The sequence below is a fragment of the Eublepharis macularius genome, chromosome 8 (assembly GCF_028583425.1).
Source record: "Eublepharis macularius isolate TG4126 chromosome 8, MPM_Emac_v1.0, whole genome shotgun sequence".
In the NCBI taxonomy this organism is placed as follows: Eukaryota; Metazoa; Chordata; class Lepidosauria; order Squamata; family Eublepharidae; genus Eublepharis; species Eublepharis macularius.
Genome location: NC_072797.1, coordinates 21342866 through 21360798, shown reverse-complemented (window position 1 = coordinate 21360798; position 17933 = coordinate 21342866). Strand labels below are relative to the sequence as shown.

The 17933-nt window shown below is 38.3% G+C and overlaps 1 protein-coding gene across 2 annotated transcripts in view; it reads left to right on the top strand.

The window, feature by feature from the left end:
* The window catches only part of ZFR (zinc finger RNA binding protein), a 39315-nt gene extending 25425 nt beyond the window's left edge, over window positions 1-13890 (top strand). The window contains exons 14-20 of one of the 2 annotated variants that reach the window (XM_054986201.1): window positions 55-205; window positions 2777-2918; window positions 7635-7732; window positions 8540-8635; window positions 11094-11205; window positions 11388-11485; window positions 12494-13890. In XM_054986201.1, coding sequence (XP_054842176.1) covers window positions 55-205; window positions 2777-2918; window positions 7635-7732; window positions 8540-8635; window positions 11094-11205; window positions 11388-11485; window positions 12494-12673 — 877 coding nt within the window. In that variant the 3' untranslated portion in view covers window positions 12674-13890. Of the gene's footprint in view, window positions 1-54; window positions 206-2776; window positions 2919-7634; window positions 7733-8539; window positions 8636-11093; window positions 11206-11387; window positions 11486-12493 lie in introns of those variants that run through there. The other variant, XR_008597500.1, reaches the window with a different exon arrangement.
* Window positions 13891-17933: the final 4043 nt, after the last annotated feature.

Sequence of the window (17933 nt, the reverse complement as noted above, 5' to 3'; positions counted from 1 at the left end):
CTTTTTCTTGGTGATGATTTGAAATAACTACTTAACGGAAGCTTCATTTTTTAGAGCTTTGAAAGGAGTCTTACGAGTGGGAGTGTTGGCTAAGGGCTTGCTTCTCCGAGGAGACCGAAATGTTAATCTTGTCTTGCTGTGTGCTGAGAAGCCATCTAAGACATTGCTGAGTCGTATTGCTGAAAACCTTCCCAAGCAACTTGCTGTATGTATAGCCTAGACATGGTCTGTATTTTCCTAACGATTAAAACCTGGTTCTAACAGTCAATATCCTGGATTAGTTATAAACTAATGTGAATATTGAGTTGCATGAAAAAATCTCCTAGATCCCTCTGCTACCCTTATTCTCGGTATGGTCTTGAAACTAATATGTGTGTGAAAGGGTTTTTTTCCCTATTAGGTTGTAGTCATTTCTGTTTTATGAGTTAGTTTGGGCTTTGTTGTATCTGAATTATGAGTACAGAAGCTAATAACAGCCCATATTAATTCAGGGAAGTAACACACTGAAGTAACACCCTTTGGAACCATATGAAAAAGCTTGTGTGAAGGAAGTAGAAATACTCCTCTGAATATAGAGCACGGTTGTTTCTAATACACCGTTTTGCACTTATAAGATAGAAAGTTTAAAAATCTAATCTTCATTTTTAATAATCCTCCCAGAAAGATTGAATGCCTGGACATGCCCAAAGCGTATGCTTAAGAGACACATCCCAGTATAGTGGTCATATAGAGTAAACATAATTTTTTGCTGGAGAAGTCACAGTCCATAAAAGCAACAAATATAACATTTACAGACTTTTCCCATTGCTTTGGCAAGATTGGGCAATCTAACTTCTTATTCCATTTGTTCCTAAGACTGTGCATATCATATTTATTAACCAACATCAAATATTTATCAACAAATATTGTAGGTTTCATTTTCTGCCTTGATTCAGTGAGAGTTTCCAAAAGCAGGGGAGACTCTGAAATGCTCAATGTTGCAGGGCCATAAATGCTGTAGTTGTAAATATTGCCATTCAGCAAAAGTTGAGAACTCATATCATGTCTAGATTTCAGCTGAGAAAATGACAAAAACACATCATCAGTTGATCCAAAGGAAAATTCCCCCTATCTGTACAAGGCTTACATAGAATATATTTCCTCCCAATTTTTAGATTTGAATAGGCTCATAATGTTAATTTAGCGTGTAAAGATGGGTCAAATTGATGTTGTCATGATATTATGTGCCATAGTTCTGTAACCGGAGATTGCAGAAGAAACGGAATCCATTTTAGCATGAATGGACGCTAATTCTAAATGTATTATCGTACCACTTTATATGACAACATTGTTTCCAGTGGGCTGCTACTCACTCTTTCCAGAGAGAAAGGAAGCAACACAAGTTTTCCTGGCAGCCCATGCTTAGGAGGATTGTTAGGAAAGTAATTGAATTTAAAAGGGACAATATTGTAATGGCCCTATGTACATCTATGGCGTGGGGTCATTTGGAGTACTGTGCACAGTTAGGGTCACTGTATTTCAAAAAAGATATGGAGCTGGAAAAAGTGCAGAGGAGGGCAAGAAATGAGATTGGAGCCCCTTTCCTATGACGAAAAGTTAAAAGTATAGGACTTTTCTGTTTAGGAAAAAGATGACTGAGTGTGGACATGATAGGGGTTTATAAAATTATGCATGGGCTGACTAAAGTAGCCAGAATGAACAGTTTTCCTTCTCTCATAATACTAGAACTCTGGGGCACCCAGTGAAACTCATTGACAATTCAGGACAGATGGAAGGAAATACTTTTTTACTCAATGACTACTTAAATTATAGAATTCTCTGCCAGTGGATATAGTGATGACCATGATCATGAATAACTTTAAAGGAGGATTAGACATTCATGGAGAATATGTCCATCAATGGCTGTTATTTATTTTTTAAAATTTATTTACATTATTTATAGTCCACCTTTCTAACTGAGGCTCAGATTATGCAGTACGAGTTAGTACAGTCAGTTTCAAGGACATTTCAATAAACAATGTAGTGGGGACTGTATATGTAAATTTGCAAAGATTTAAAACCAGCAGAAATCTAATACAGGACTGAAGAAATGCTGAAACAACATAAGCAATTCTAAGATCGACATGTTTAAAAACATATAACTATGCAGTAGGATCATACTTACAGCAACAGACAGTACACAGTAGGAAAGTCTATGTTCCTTAACCATGGTGACTAAAGAGAACTTCCATAGTATCGGCAGCAAACCTCTAAATACCAGCGCTGTGAGGTAACGTCAGACATTGTCCTCTGTGCTTTATTTATTGGCCTTTCAGGGTAATTGATTGGCTGCTATGTGAAATTGGTTGCTGGACCAGATGGACCAACTGGTTTGATCCAGCAGAGCTCTTGCCTTCTTATTGATCTGAGCTTCATATTCAGGATTCATTAACCCTATAGAGAAATTGCAGTAGAAAATTGTGCTTCAGAACAAATTCTAGGCACAAGAAATGCTACACAAGTAACAGTGTTCCATTGTAGCAAAAAACAATAAAGAATGACAGATTTAGTGTAGCTTAAACTTTATGGACTTCCACAGAGGCAGATAAAGCTGTTAGACATAAGGTGGCCAAAATAGAACAGAACAGGTGAGAGTAGGTGTGCCCCACTCCTGTTTGAAGCCAGAGGGCTTAAGGTGTAATGTAACTCCTGATAATTTACATTAGCATTAATTATCCTTTATCCTTTCCTTTCCCTGCAAAAAAGTATAAATGCTTTGTATTTTTCTTTTGCTTAGGTGATAAGCCCTGAGAAGTATGAAATAAAGTGTGTAATACAAGAAGCAGCAATCATTTTGAATTCATGTGTGGAACCAAAAATGCAAGTGACCATCACACTGACGTCACCTGTGATTCGGGAAGAAAACATGAGGGATGGAGGTTGGAAGTTGCTAAAAGATACTTGGTTTTAATTGCCTTAAGAATGTTTTTTATCCTAGATGGCATTAAGTCCTGGAAGGCAACATGCTGGCATGTGGTACACATTTAATGGCAATCCAGTCATTAACCAGTCTTGCTAGAGTGCTTTTCTCCCCAAAACTTTAGTTCTTATATAATGCATTTTAGACTTGTTCACTGCAATCAACAACCTCAAATTTCTGGAAAAGGTAGTAATTTTTAATGTATAAAACTTCAGTTCTTTGAAAAAGAAAACATTCTATAGAAAATACCTACAAGTTGATTATTACGAAAAATCTCCTGCCTGTGGGAGAAATTGCATCAGGAAACTATATTATATGTTTTTGAAGTGGGATCAGTTTTTGCTATCTCTTGTGTAGCATTGCTGCACATAATCTGTAATTGTACAGTTGATTTATAGGTTCAAATTGATTTGGCTTTGCTTGTAACAAGGTATGTTTTTTCTAGTTTTTTGAGGTTGTCTTCTGGTCGGTTTGGAATACAACATGTGGAGCTCCTGGTATTAAGATTGGAGTTTATAATTGAACAGTTGACATGCATTGTTTTTAGTCAGAAGAATGAAGTCTTTCAGATAAAGCAGAAGTTGGAGTTTTAAACCCAATGTGTATCTGTGAACTGTGTGATTTTACTGGTGCCAGCAGTGTTGCTTTAGGGCCTCTTCTGTAACTCTTTGAAAGCTACAAATGTTTTTAGCCAGCAAGCATGATTATTTAATGTCTGCAATATGTTGGCTCTATTGAATGGGTCAGATAAAATGAACTTTGTTTTCTTTCATCTTGTGTTTGCAAAAAAGTTATTCGACAGACATGGTGGTACTGCTGATTTCTATTGGCGTGGAATTTAAGGCTGTAGTTTTTTTATAGTATGGGTAGAGTGTGTGTGTTTATCTGTGAGAAGGGTGGGTGTATGCATATGTATATATACAGCCATGGAATTAATTCTGAAGTAATACTCAGCACTATCCGTTTAGTATTTAAGCAATTCCTTAAATTGCCTTTAAAAATATAACTATCCTAGAAGCAAGCTTTGTGTAAAACAAAAAACCCTTACACTTAAAGACGACAGAGTTTGAAGATTAATGGCCATATGATTTTTCTCCTTGGAATCTAATTCTTGGTTTGTGATAAATGTTTTGAGTGTACATAATGCTGGCAACATTTAAAATCCTGAAAAAGCAGAAATGCCCATTTTATTGCAATCAGTTCAGCTTGTTCAGCTTTACCAAGTGACAGAGTGCCAAAAGTATCACATACTTGGTGATACGCAACTTTTAATTTGGTGCAAAAAACAAAGCATTCCTAATTTGAGATTTTCTGTAATTCAGTAATTTTAAATACATAATTTATTTTGCCCGTGAAGAAGAATCAGTTACTATTGTCAACAGTAGAGTGTTTGAACTCTAGAAAAATTGGTCCTTTGCCTAAAAAGAAAACAAAGCTCTGTTCTTTTGTCTGACCCAAACCTGAAATTAGTGTTGCCATTCTAAGTTTGATTCACTTGCTAAGTAATACCTTCAGGGAACCAAAGCTTTTTATTTGGAATAATTTCTTCAAGACACTGAGCAGCTTAAAATGACGATGCAAAAAATGTTTACCTCTGAGATGCTTAAGTGATGATATTTAACTGCACCTTTCCATAAACGAGGCTATAAACATTGTTGCTTATTTGCTGAAAAACAGTGGTCTGCTCTTACTGCAGCTCCTAATGCTCGGTGTCTTAACAGGGTTGAAGGAATCTAGCCGGCTTTTGGGAGTTGAATTCAGGAGGCAAGGAAGGCTTTGCTGGAAGAACTCAATTTTAAAGAAATGTATTTTCATTTGCCAGTAGAGTTGAACGACATCTTTATGTAATCTTAATTCAAACCGAAGGGGAGTAGTAAACGCAAAACTGTTATTTGTATAGGAATATTGCTTTACAGTTTTATGCGTTTAACAGTAAATTTCACCGAATTGACTCCAGTTACAGTAGTAGTAAAGATGCTCTAACTTGTGCTGTGGAATGTGTTTTCTTCAGCAAAGTGTATCTCTGTGTTATTTTTTTTTTGTCCGTAGCTTATTAGTCCCGGTCCAAAGCCTTCTAGCAGAGACCATTGATCCTGTCAGGGATGGCTGCCAAGAAATTGGAAGGATTTTTGACCAAGGTTTTTCTAAAGCTCAGTGTCACACCTGCCATGTTTAAACAAAGAGGGGGTTTGGTTGCATAGTCCTAGCATTAACTGTTACTTTTGTGTTTTGTCTTTTTTTCTTGTCTTTTGTCTCTCTCTTTCTAGAATTAAGCAGTGTTCACACTAGATTTGAAACAGTTGACTGTGTAGTACTTCACATCTGCACTTTAAAGAGAATGGCATACCTGTTAACTTTTTAATAAGGAAATAGTGTGGACACAGCATGTCTTATTGAAGATTAACCCCTTATTTACAGAATGTGAAAAAAAAAATCTGCACTTTAAAATAAAACTGGTCGGTTGAGGTCAATAGGGTGTTGGGCATCTTTGTTTTTTTAAGGATTAGTGTTTAAGGGGTTAATCCACTTGGAGTCTTAAGATGCAAAAATCCACATATAGAAGAGTTTCTCTAATGGATATCCAGCCCAGATATATTCCCAATTTCTGTAGCTTTGGCATCTTCTGATGGCTTCAAGTTTCAAGTTTGATACGTAACGAGTATAATCCATCTTCCACTGAGGTCAATGACAAAACTTACATTATTTTTTCTAGAGCTGGGTTGCAGCCTTAGTTTTGCTTTGTTAATTATACATGGGGCATTCTTGACCATTACTTTCATCAAAAATTAGTGGTCTCAAATACAATGCTTGATCCAATTATTCTTAAACTCATTCATGACTTCAGTGATTGATAAAAAGAAATTGAAGTCACTGAATCTATTTATATGTAAATGTTTTTATAAGAACAGAAAAAATAGTTTGCGTGAGACGTGGGGTGTTTGCTTCTATAGTTATGTTAAATAGACCAATTGTTATGAATTAATTTTAAATACATTAATTATTCAGTCATACTGCTGATTTTGGCCTCAGTTGACCCACTTTTCCTTAAACTTCACTCTCTTTTTGATATACTTGTGATTCTATTGTCTTCTTTCATTGCTTTTAAATTTCTCACTAATGTGACTCATTCTTCATTTGCTGTATCGGTAATCGCCCTTAAAATTAACCCTGTAGGAAAATTACATGAATTTCACCAATAAAATGTCCATATAATGAAGGAAGGAAAGAGTCTTTTCCTATGAGATCTGATGTAATGTTGTAGATTAAATGGAATTATCCAGTGCTAAGATCAGGTGTGTCATTGACAGAAGTTCAGGCTTGGTGTATTCTTTACTCAGGTGGTTGACCTTCAAGCCTGCTTTGTTAAATTCTTCAGCATATGTTCTTCTAGTTGATGTGTTTCATGAGTCTTGATTTTGGTGTTACTAGTATGTTTTGCTTACAGTACACTGCATTTTAATGTTCTGTCAACTCAGCTGAATAGTCCACACAAAACTCAGTTACATTTTTCCTCTGGCACATTAACCGTGTATTGTAACAGCAAACGATTACTTCCCCAGAAGATTTTAAATTAGCTAAAAGTACCCTTTATTGATCATCAGCAGTGGCAGAATTATGGAATCACAGGCAATTAGAGCTGGTTGAAGTATTTGGCTATAAAAGTTAAACGTGACATATATAGTCACAGTTGCATACTACTTGATAAAATCCTTTTTTTGAAAATAAGACTTTACCAGATGCAGTGTGCGGGGTTTTTTTCCTTTTTCTTTCTACCACACTGCTTATTGCTTCTGTTCTTCATGGTTTAGGTGTTTCTTTTCTTATCCAGATCTATCTTCTCAGCTTTCTCTTGATATCTTTCTGGATGAAATTGGGATGGATATACATGGCATGATACAAGAGGAACCCTGAGGGCTCAGGAAATACTAAAACTGTATAGATACTCCTGACTTAGAACTGTGTTCCATACTTAATATTCCTTCAGATACTACAAAACCAAATAATCTGGATCGTTTCTATAAATACATATTTTTACCTTGCATTAATGTGAGGTATTGGTCTTGAGTGTCTAGGATGAATTTTGGCCCATTAACTAGGACTGTGTCAAACGTAGCATGTGATCATTTTAAGTTGTCCCAACAAACACAGGGCACAATCCATCAAGAAGTTGTTCTGCACAAGTTTTGTTAAAATGAATGGTATGGAATACAAGTACCACAGTTCATTTCAATGCAGCTTGTGTAGGAAAACTTCATGAAAGATTTTGCTCACAGTTTGTTGTAACTTTTGCTTCATTCAAGTGGATTTTTGTGTTCCTTCTGTCTTGTGTTTCCTGTGCTGGTGCACTGTGTCCAACCATTCTTCCTTCAACATTTAATTTTAGGGGGAATTCATTTTTCCAGAGGTTGTTTTCACAAATGACATCATTCTGCATAATCTGGTGGGCATTTAAAAATAAGATTGAGAGCTAATCTTTATTATGCTCTTGATTGTCCATTGTATTGGGGATCATCCTTATATGAATTGAGAGGTATTGTTGAATACTATACACATTGGAGTCAGGGATTACAATATAAATGGCATGTGTGACATGGAAGCTAATTTAAGGAAGTGTCTTGCTCACCTGGTCAAACACCCATTCCTCACTGCATTTTGCCAATTCAATCCATTTTAGATGTAACTTCGGGTATGGTGAAAGACCCACCGGACGTCTTGGACAGGCAAAAGTGCCTTGACGCTCTGGCTGCTCTACGCCACGCTAAGTGGTTCCAGGTTCGGAACATCATTTTACTTTCTTCTTGTAGCCTTATGAGAGAGAGAGTAGTTCAGTTGTTCAGTTGGATGTGAACTATGTGGGGAAAAAATTCAAGGTTGCCTTTAGTAAATATATACATATTTACAATGACGAGAAAAAAATTCTCATTCATCTTGGAAGATCTGTATGGAAGGACTGCTTTATGCAGTTCTTGCCAATTTGACATTAACTTGTTTTTCTGGCCATTAAGATGGCGACAAAAGCTTGACTCGCTTTGGGGGATCATATGTTTTGTATTTGTAATGTATTCCATAAGGCTGCAGAGTACCTTCGCTTTAAATAACAGAATGTGTGTTTAAAGCTTTGTGTGTTAGATTTAAGACTTTTCCCTTTATTTCTTTAAATGCATTAAGTGTAGGGAATGAAAGGTGAGAAACTATTTGGTTCAGTGACTTCGCATTCCAGCAAAGGCACAACAAAGAAACCAAAGAGATTCCCATGGCCTTTCAGTCTCTATACTTGTTAGCTTTTTACTTTCGTATTTCTATTATAGGAAGATACCATATTTGCTATTGCAAATGGATCATAGGTCAAAGTGTGCAGGAAACCAAGGGATGTTAGTCTTGTATAACCTGTGCACCTTGACTTGTTAAGTTTACTAACCTTTGCATAAAATGCTTCTGTAAATGGCAGCTCTGGAACGTTTTCAAGTGACTTGTTTCTTTGTTTGAGCTTCCATTGAACAGTGGCGTTTTAGCTTTCTTAAAGGCCTCTTTTTCTATTAGCGCTGGGATTAATTGACTTGATTTTGTATTGCTCTCAAGGCTAGAGCTAATGGTCTGCAGTCCTGTGTCATTATCATACGTATTCTTCGTGACCTCTGTCAGCGAGTTCCCACTTGGTCTGACTTTCCAAGCTGGGTAAGTAATTTTAAAACCACAAAGGTATTTCAAGTGAAATATCAGACTTCTGATGTGGTTTTTCATTATGTTTGGCATTTGAAGTAGGAGTATTGCTTAATATTTCTTAAGTCTTTGACCTGCTTTCATAGCTTCTGAATAATGCAGTGTTTTAAAGAGGTTTTCTCCTACAGGATGGCGATAATACATGGTGGTGGGTAGGGTGTGTAAGAGAGACACACACAGAGAGAGAAATTTTATACCAAATTACTTCAGAGATTATTCTTTCTCTGTGGTCTTCTTAGAATTATGCATAACATTTCCTGGAATAACTGCAGCTCTGGAATTTGCAACCTACTTAAGAATCTGCAAACCTGCCTTTTAATGTGATATGACCATTATTAATGATGGCTTAGGTCTAAAGAGAGACCCATGAACTCATGCAAAGAAGTGGCCTCCAATTTTCACCAATTTTCACAGTAGATTGCCAGGGGCAGTTCAACATAAGTTGCCATCTGACGTGGCCGTGCCATCCTCCCCTACACCCCCAGGTCTTGGAGCCTGGCAGCAGCAGGAATAGGTAGCTGCTGTACGACTCTTTCCATGTTCACTGGTACAGGCTCCAAGCCAATCTCAGAACCCAGCAATGACAGGAGTAAGCTTGTGCACCCTCTCCTGTGCAGGCTTCAAGGCAGACAACAACATATTTGCAGCCTGTTTAGGACTTCGGTGATAGCAGTGCAGATTCAGTAGGAGGCAATTATCAGCAAAAGCCACACCAGTTACTTTCTCCAAACTGGTGTAGTGGTTAAGAGCGCAGGACTCTAATCTGGAGAGCCGGATTTGATTCCCCACTCCTCCACTTGAGCTGGGTGACCTTGGGTCAGTCACAGCTTCTAGGAGCTCTCTCAGCCCCACCCACCTCACAGGGCGTTTTGTTGTGGGGATAATAATAACATACTTTGTAAACCACTCTGAGTGGGTATTAAGTTGTCCTGAAGGGCGGTATATAAATCAAATGTTATTATTATATAAATCGAATGTTGTTATTATTATGTAGTTGCTTTCTCCCAGTTGCATTCTCCCATACCAGTTTTGCACCCAAACAGTAATTTAGGTATCAAACAGACTCTGTCCGTTATACATCATTCCAACAAGGCTGTCTGTCCTTGGTTGTAGCTTTTCAGGGAGTGCAAGGAACTGCAACGAGAAAAAAGGGATGGGAAAGCCTGATGGCAAAAGTGGAATTCTGGCTCTTTGCACAGCTCATGCTGGCAGTTTGATTACACAGCTTTATTTTCTTTACTGTAATTTTGACTTCAAGCTTTAAGTCACAAGTCCCAAAGTGTGAGAGAAAAGCTGAGTAAAATATTTTTAAATAAATATAAAAACAAGTAATATACTGCCTTGTAATATAGTGCTTCAAATCTGGCTGCGGAAAGTTGAGGAAAAAGAGAGAGAACTTGCTCTGAAGTCTGTAAAAGATCCTAAACAGCTCCCATGTAATTTTAGAGTTGCTGCCAGAGAAGTTCTGCAGTATATGTAGTGCAAGCACTGTTTCTTTAGTGTGGCCCCATTTTAATTAATGCCACATTCTGAGTGGTTTACAAAGTGTGTTATTATTATCCTCACGACAATCACCCTGTGAGGTGGGTAGGGCTGAGAGAGCTCTGAGAGAGCTGTGACTGACCCAAGGTCACCCAGCTGGCTTCACGCGGACGAATGGGGAATCAAAGTGTGTTATTATTATCCTCATGACAATCACCCTGTGAGGTGGGTAGGGCTGAGAGAGCTCTGAGAGAGCTGTGACTGACCCAAGGTCACCCAGCTGGCTTCACGCGGACAAATGGGGAATCAAACCCAGTTCTCCAGATTAGAGTCCCACTGCTCTTAATGGCTACACCAAACTGGCTCCTTTTTATGTAATTAAACTCTCCCCGGTGAATATACACTAAACTCCCCTCCGGTGAGTTCTCTGCAATGCACAGTGGTGGGGGCAGGGGGCTGCGAATCTCCTGTTTGATAGACAACTTGGTACGCTTACAGGTTGAGATGACATTTTGTGGAATAAAAACAAACTGCTAGAGTCTGAAATGTGCATCCTATTTCATATGGCCTCTATTAAGATAAATATGGCAGTATTTTCTATTTATTCTACTGATTTCTGTTTCTCCCTTCTGTTCCAAGGAGTACCCAGGGCGGCTTTCAACAAAAAGAATAGAATGTCCATAATAACCATAACAACAAGTTAATTCGTACTTATGGTCATATAAATCTTTACCATGCAGCTGGGCTTCCAGCAGATGCTGATGAGTTATTCTATCAGTTTAAGATTTGTTAATTTTACGTGGACTCCACACTTCGCAGCTGTATTGGACAACCTCCATCACATTCTGTTGTGCTGCATACAAGTTGTTGGTGGAGTCCTACAATTCATTTTTAAAACAATAGTATCTCTCTTCCTTTTCATTCTATCTAGGCAATGGAATTATTAGTAGAGAAGGCAATTAGCAGTGCAACTGGACCACAGAGCCCTGGGGATGCACTAAGAAGAGTGTTTGAATGTATATCTTCAGGAATTATCCTTAAAGGTAAGTTGTGTTTCTTGACTCCACCTGTAATTGATATTCAGGTCAACTGTTATGTTCATATACTCCAAACATTCTTTTGTTATTTTCTAAGGTAACAAGTAATATTCTGTATTAAGGTAATATTATCTGTTACTTTTGACGTGATATAATAAAATTAAAGTTGTTTATTCTTTTTGATTTAGGAGGTCCTGGCCTTCTGGACCCCTGTGAAAAAGACCCTTTTGACACTCTTGCTTTAATGACAGACCAGCAGCGAGAAGACATTACTTCAAGTGCACAGGTGAGATTAGAAGTTTATGTAATGGCTACATGTAGTAGATATTTGATACATAAATAGTGAAGATATGCAACCTTTAGCAATAAAATCCAAGCTAAGAAATGGTCTGTGAACTGTAATTTTTGATGCTCCTCCTGGAGTTAAAAGGAAAAGGGAATGAATTTTATGTGTGTCGGTTACATTTCATCTGGAAACATCTCTGAACAACTTAAAAAAAGAAAATGTCATTTCTGAAAACCGTGTAGAAAATAATACAAAATGCATTATGAAAACCAATGGATATGCCAAGTAAATCAAAACAGAAAACAGCAGCATCACAAAACTTTTTTGCATATCAAGGATCTTCTGGATCTTGGCATCATGTAACAAAGAGAGCTATTCTGAGCAGGCCCATTCAGCATCCTACTCAAGATTATTAGGTAGGGTTTACTCCGAGGAAGTGCTCTTAGAATGCCACTGAAAGTGGCTAGGTGAGTCTCCTAGGCTGGGAATACTACCACAACAGAAAGCCCCCTTTTTGTGTCCCAGCTAAGTTTACTTCTTAAAAGAAAAGGAACAAACAGCAGCATCCCTCCCATTTTGATAGAAGGGAATGGAGAGAAATGTATGACTATCTTGCAGCAAACTCTCCATAGAAGGATTATTTGCTTCATTACTAAGGTTGCCAGCTGACCATAATAAAAATATTCTAGCTCCTTAATTGAGCATTATTGGGATGTCACTTATCCTCCCTGCTATGAAAAGCTTCAACTGCTCATTTCCACACATCAAGCCTCTATTAAAAGAAACAGGCATTGTTATGACTTCTGTTATAAATTCATGGAACATTCACAGGCAGCATTATTGCATTGTTGTAGCACTTAACTAAAATATGGCAAAGTTACATACCAAAAAAATCTGAAAGTTTTGCATACTGTTAATATCTTGATTTCTTGAAGTATCTAACTAAAAGCAATAGAAGGTAAATTCAATACTTGTCTTCTCTGCCTGCCCCCGATCTCTGGTTACTAGTTTGCACTACGACTCCTTGCATTCCGTCAAATACACAAAGTTCTAGGAATGGATCCTTTGCCGCAGATGAACCAGCGTTTCAATATCCACAACAACCGCAAAAGGAGAAGGGACAGTGATGGAGTTGATGGATTTGAAGCAGAGGGTAAAAAAGACAAGAAGGACTATGATAACTTATAGGGTGTTTTTTTTTTAAAGTGCACATTCAGTGTTAATGCAGAAAGTGGTAACTGAGGCCATTTGTTGCCAGATTTTTTTCTTACTGTCTGTTTAAAAGCATCCAAAAAGTTAGATTACTTTTGTGTGGTATTCACACCATTTTTCATGGATGTGCAGACTAATTATGGATGGATGGAAAGAGATCACAAATGGAAACTCTATTCTGATTTTTAATTAGACTCTCTCTTATCACTTAATTTCTAATATTAATAACTCCCATTTTCTGTTCTTTACACTAACTGGTACACTGTGTACTTAAATCCCGACTGAATTTAATACAGTGTTTGTGCTTCAGTTGCTTTGTGTATTTTGCTATTTTATTTAGAATTTTCAGTTACTTTTGACTCTAGCTGTAAGTTGCTTTGTATTAGAAATAGACAGTTCCCCTTTGCTTACTATTTTATAGCAAAACACTTTTTTTGTAAAGTGAAGCTGCGGGATTATTTCCTTAATGTGAAGCGTTAACACACTCTTACTCTGCTATTTAAGTGCTCTCAATTAAATGTTTCTGCCAATTCCATGGCAATTGTCTCTTTAGTGATATAATGGTGTAATTAAGGCAGATTTGTGTTACTCTAATCAGGTTTGTTGTTAGTTACGCATTAGCAGTATAAATGCTAAATGTATACAGTACGGACTTGCAGCAATTTTAGCAACTGCATAATTGATCAAAAATCGCATGACTTTGTTTTTAATAGAAGGGCTTTTTAAAAAGTATCATTTTAGGTTTCATGCCTAGGTCTTTGTATGATTGACTTCGACATAGCAAGGCCAAAAAAATAACTTTCTGAAATTTTGCTCACAATGCAAAATAAGGGGGCATTTTCCTATTGGAACAGAGTTGGCTAATGATTTTTCAAATAGTTTTGTCAGTGTTAGCTCTTAATTAAAATAATTGCAATATCAGTGCCTGTGACATTGCTGCTATTCCTGTACTAAATTGTTCAGTGACAGAAAATAGATAGCCTTCAGTTTGCCAGAAATATAGTTAACAAACAAAATCCCAGAAAATTATTTGTGGCCATAGTGTATGCTTATGTCTCTTTCAAACAGCTAAATATTATAGCAGTGGTGTAATTCAGGTTTACATCTGGTTGTTGATGTATGCTCTGGTACACAGGTGTGATTTGTTACAGCACTACAGTGGAATATGCAAATAAAAACTAAAACCTGTTGAATGGCTTAGCATTTATTGTACCATGGGAACATACACCTCACTCACCATCTGAGTGGTATTATGCTTACCTGGCCTTGCTTTCAAATCTGCCAAGCTCTATTCCACTCACATTTTTTCTAATCCTTTGACGAGATTTCTAATGCTTTGACTAGATTTGTTCTTTCATTAACAAGCACATAATGTAAATACAGTAGCCACGTAATGTAAAGAAAGTATCTAGCTTCACAGTTTGGAAGAGTTGAGGACACGTTTTCGGAACAGGGGTAGTGATTTCATCCGATCTCCCCCCCCCCATTCTGTTGTAGCCCACTGAGCTGCCCTGAAATTTTGTTTAGTGCGGTGGGGGGGGGGGAGAGACGGTAAATCAGTAGACCCTCGGAAACAGCATGGAGGGAAAGTGCAGTTCAGTAGCAGGAGGTTGGAATCAGCAGAAATTGCTGCCTTCTGTTCTGAAAACTTGAGTGCCCTTAAGTCTTTGGGTACCGGTCTAATTAGGGGAATTATTTCGCTATCCTAAAGCTCCTTTTGCACTGCACGGCTGATTATGTTGTACGGGGAGCTGCCATTCAGTACAGTTGTGTGACTTCTCATTATTTTTGCTGTCTGCTTCCAGACACTTATACCTCCATGCTATGTTGCCAGGTATTTTCACATTTTCCTTTCCTATTCCTTCAGTTTGGGGAGTCATAAGAGGGTCACTGGAAACTTCTCTAACTTATTTTGAATGAACTGGAAAAGCAGCATGTAATAATTTGCTTGTTTTTTCACCTTTTTCCTTTGCACCTTTAGTTCAGCTCCTCCTTACTTTACCTTAAACTTACACCTCAGGAAGGCCCTGGTCCCAATTAACACTCCTTTTATTTCTACTCACACAGATTCAGGTGTTCCCTTCTTTACCCAGGCTTATACCTCAAAAACACCTTTTTTTGTGTGACATATGTATTGCTGCCTCCAAAGGTTTTTGCCTTAGCTCTCCTTTGCTTAACGGGTCCTACAGGAAGGCTGTGTTATGGCTGGTAGCATGACAGAACAGCCAGTGTGTGGGGATGTTTGTGAGGTAAAAAATTGATTTCCCCCCTTAAAAGTAGAATTTATTTAGAAGTACGTAAGTGTGATGGTTGCAGAGTTTTGATAAGCGTTATTTGTTTCAGAATAGTTCTTAAGCTTTGAAAGTTTCAAATACAATTATATCTTCTTAAAGGTGTTTTCATAGACTTGGTCACACAGATTAATTTTCCACACTTCGCTAACAGGATAAACTCTCAGCTCATCCACACTTAGGCCTTTTCCCACAGCTTGCCTGACTTAGATAATCTCTCACTCAGATATACACAGAAGTAACCCAGGCGCATTGCCCCAGGGTACAGCTACTGACCAATCAGATCACACTCCACTCGCCTGTCCAGCTCCCTCCTTCTTTCCTCAGAGGCCTCATTGTAAAAAATTTTAAAACTTCACATGAGCAAGCAAAAGTAAAATCCAAACTATTTAGATGCAAAACATTACGTGGCATTTAACTATTTTAAATATATTTTACACGCTCCAATCAGAAGGGCATCGAGCAGTGACCTGCTGCCCTTGCCTGTTTTTTCATCTTGCCTTCTTGCAGACGGTCCCATGGATCCCTTTAATTTTAATTTTATTTTTTATTGGAACATTTTTATCCCACCTTTCCTTAAGAGCCACAGGACTCTATTCTGGAGAACCCGGTTTGATTCCCCACTCCTCCACTTGAAGCCAGCTGGGTGACCTTGGGGCAGTCACAGCTTCTTGGAGCTTTCTCAGCCCCACCCACCTCACAGGGTAATTGTTGTGGAGATAACATACTTTGCAATTGTATTTGTATTTGTAATGCAATCGAAATAAAATAACACACACACCCCTAAAAAATGCCTGCTAGTTAAACCCCCTCAAAAGCCCTGGCAAACATGCAGGCCTTGCAGCACCTCCTAAATCTGTAAGCTCTCTTCTAAACTGTAAAGTAGCAGGAGAGACATATTCATCTTGATCAGGAGTAGCTGCACTATGAAACTGCCATCCTTTCTGCCACTTCTTTAATGCCACATTGTGGAAACAAAGCATGTTCTTGATGGATTTTTTAAAAGACTTGTGTGACAGAACCCCAAGATTCAACATAGCTCAAGACCACCACCTTGGATTCCTGCGAATTATATGAGGCTTCCTGGCCAACTTAATCTTTGTTTTTACAAAGGACAACCAGCTTGAGCCAGGTTCCCTTTTTGCCATGGAACTGCAGAGCCAGTAATATGGCTCTGCACCATGTTATAATTCTCTGACCGGTAGCAATAGTTTCTGATATTACAAATGGATCTTTGCTGGGGATTGGTTGGATGCACTAATCAATCTCACCAAGGCAGCTGGCTTAGGTCAGACTTGATTGCCCATAAATATCTGGGAGCTCTGCTTTTTCCTCTGGTCCCAACTTTGGAACATTCAGAGACCCTACTACTAGTGGGCCAGGGGTTAAGGGCTCCTCTACTATCTTGGTCCTGCAAGGAACTCTGTACGTGCTCTGAAGAACCTGCTACAACCTAGGTAAAGTGTACGTAGCTGAGTTTGACCAATGTCACTGCTTTTATTTAAGAGGCTGTGTGATAGCGTGCTTTCTCTGTGTTTTGTATTTTGTCCCCTTTTTGTATCTACCCACTATTTCTCCCTTTTTTTCTATATAGTAATGAGTCCAGTAGCACCTTTAACACTAACCAACTTTACTGTAGCATAAGCTTTTGAGAACCACAGCTCTCTTTGTCAGATGCCGGAGCTCTGGTTCTCAAAAGCTTATGCTACAGTCAAGTTGATTAGTCTTAAAGGTGCTACTGGACTCACTATTTTGCTACTACAGACTAACACGGCTAACTCCTCTGGATCTTTTTTTTTCTATAATAAACCATCTTTTCATAAAGACATTTTAGGCTTCCTTAATACATTTCTTTGGAATATTTCTTTGAATCTTTTCTCTACGTGCCAGACTGCCTGGGCACTACATGGTTTCCTACAAGGTATTTTCTATGGCTTTCACCTTATTACTTTGTTATTGTGCTAGGACTGAGCTAGAAGGACGTCTTCTCAGTGGTCCAATCTAGATGTTCTCAGGAGATACCTGAGCGGTGGCAGCCGTTTATCAGGATGCTCTTCACAGAAACTTTGGAAGGAAAGCCCCTTTCTCCTCTTCCTAACTAACAATTTGGTGGTATCTTTTTTTTTAAAAGGACCAGTTGTAAGAGTACTTCCTTTACATAATCTAACCACGTGTAACTGTAAGCACACCTGAAAAGCACCTTAATATCAAGAGAAAAGTTTTCTTCACTGGGGTAGCTTGTCCAAATGGACTTTTACAGCTGACCCGCAGATGATCCTTACCTGTGTTTGGGCCTGCATTATATCATTCGATGAGAAGCATGGATTTAATCTTATTTTGAGTGATGGTTCCAATGGCTTCGGCAGAATCTGTGGTTACAGCGGAAGAAGCCAGAAGCTGGGGTTTCAGCTGGAACATACAGTGTGAATGGTGTCTACTGAGGTAAGATAAACAGCTGCTGAGATACCATGGGAAGTCTGATATTCCAGGCAACTAGGTCACATAGGACTCTGTCCAGTACATAACGGAGACTCATCCCCAACTGTGTGCATGCACAATTATGTTATACGGGAGTACTGGGTATCCTCATTTTAAGTCCCCAGAATGCACTGCTGATAAGTCTCCAGGTCACTGAGTGCACATCTGCATCTGTGAAACCAGAAAAATAGCCTTATGACTGATAAGAAGAGTTCTGACTGGCATATTGCTTTGGGATGCTGGAAGATGTTAACCGGTGTGGTGGTGTCTGGTGTCCAAAAGATGACAGATGACCCTGAAAGGGCAGCAGCTAGTTGGATAGGAAAAGGGAGGGAAGGTCAATACTTTTTTTTGACAAGTGTCATTCCTTGTCTGCCTGAAGAATGCGAGTCTTGGGGCTATATCCTGCGTTTCTCAGAGGTTACACAGAACAGGACTATCTTTCTCAGCAATATAGTAAAGAGTTG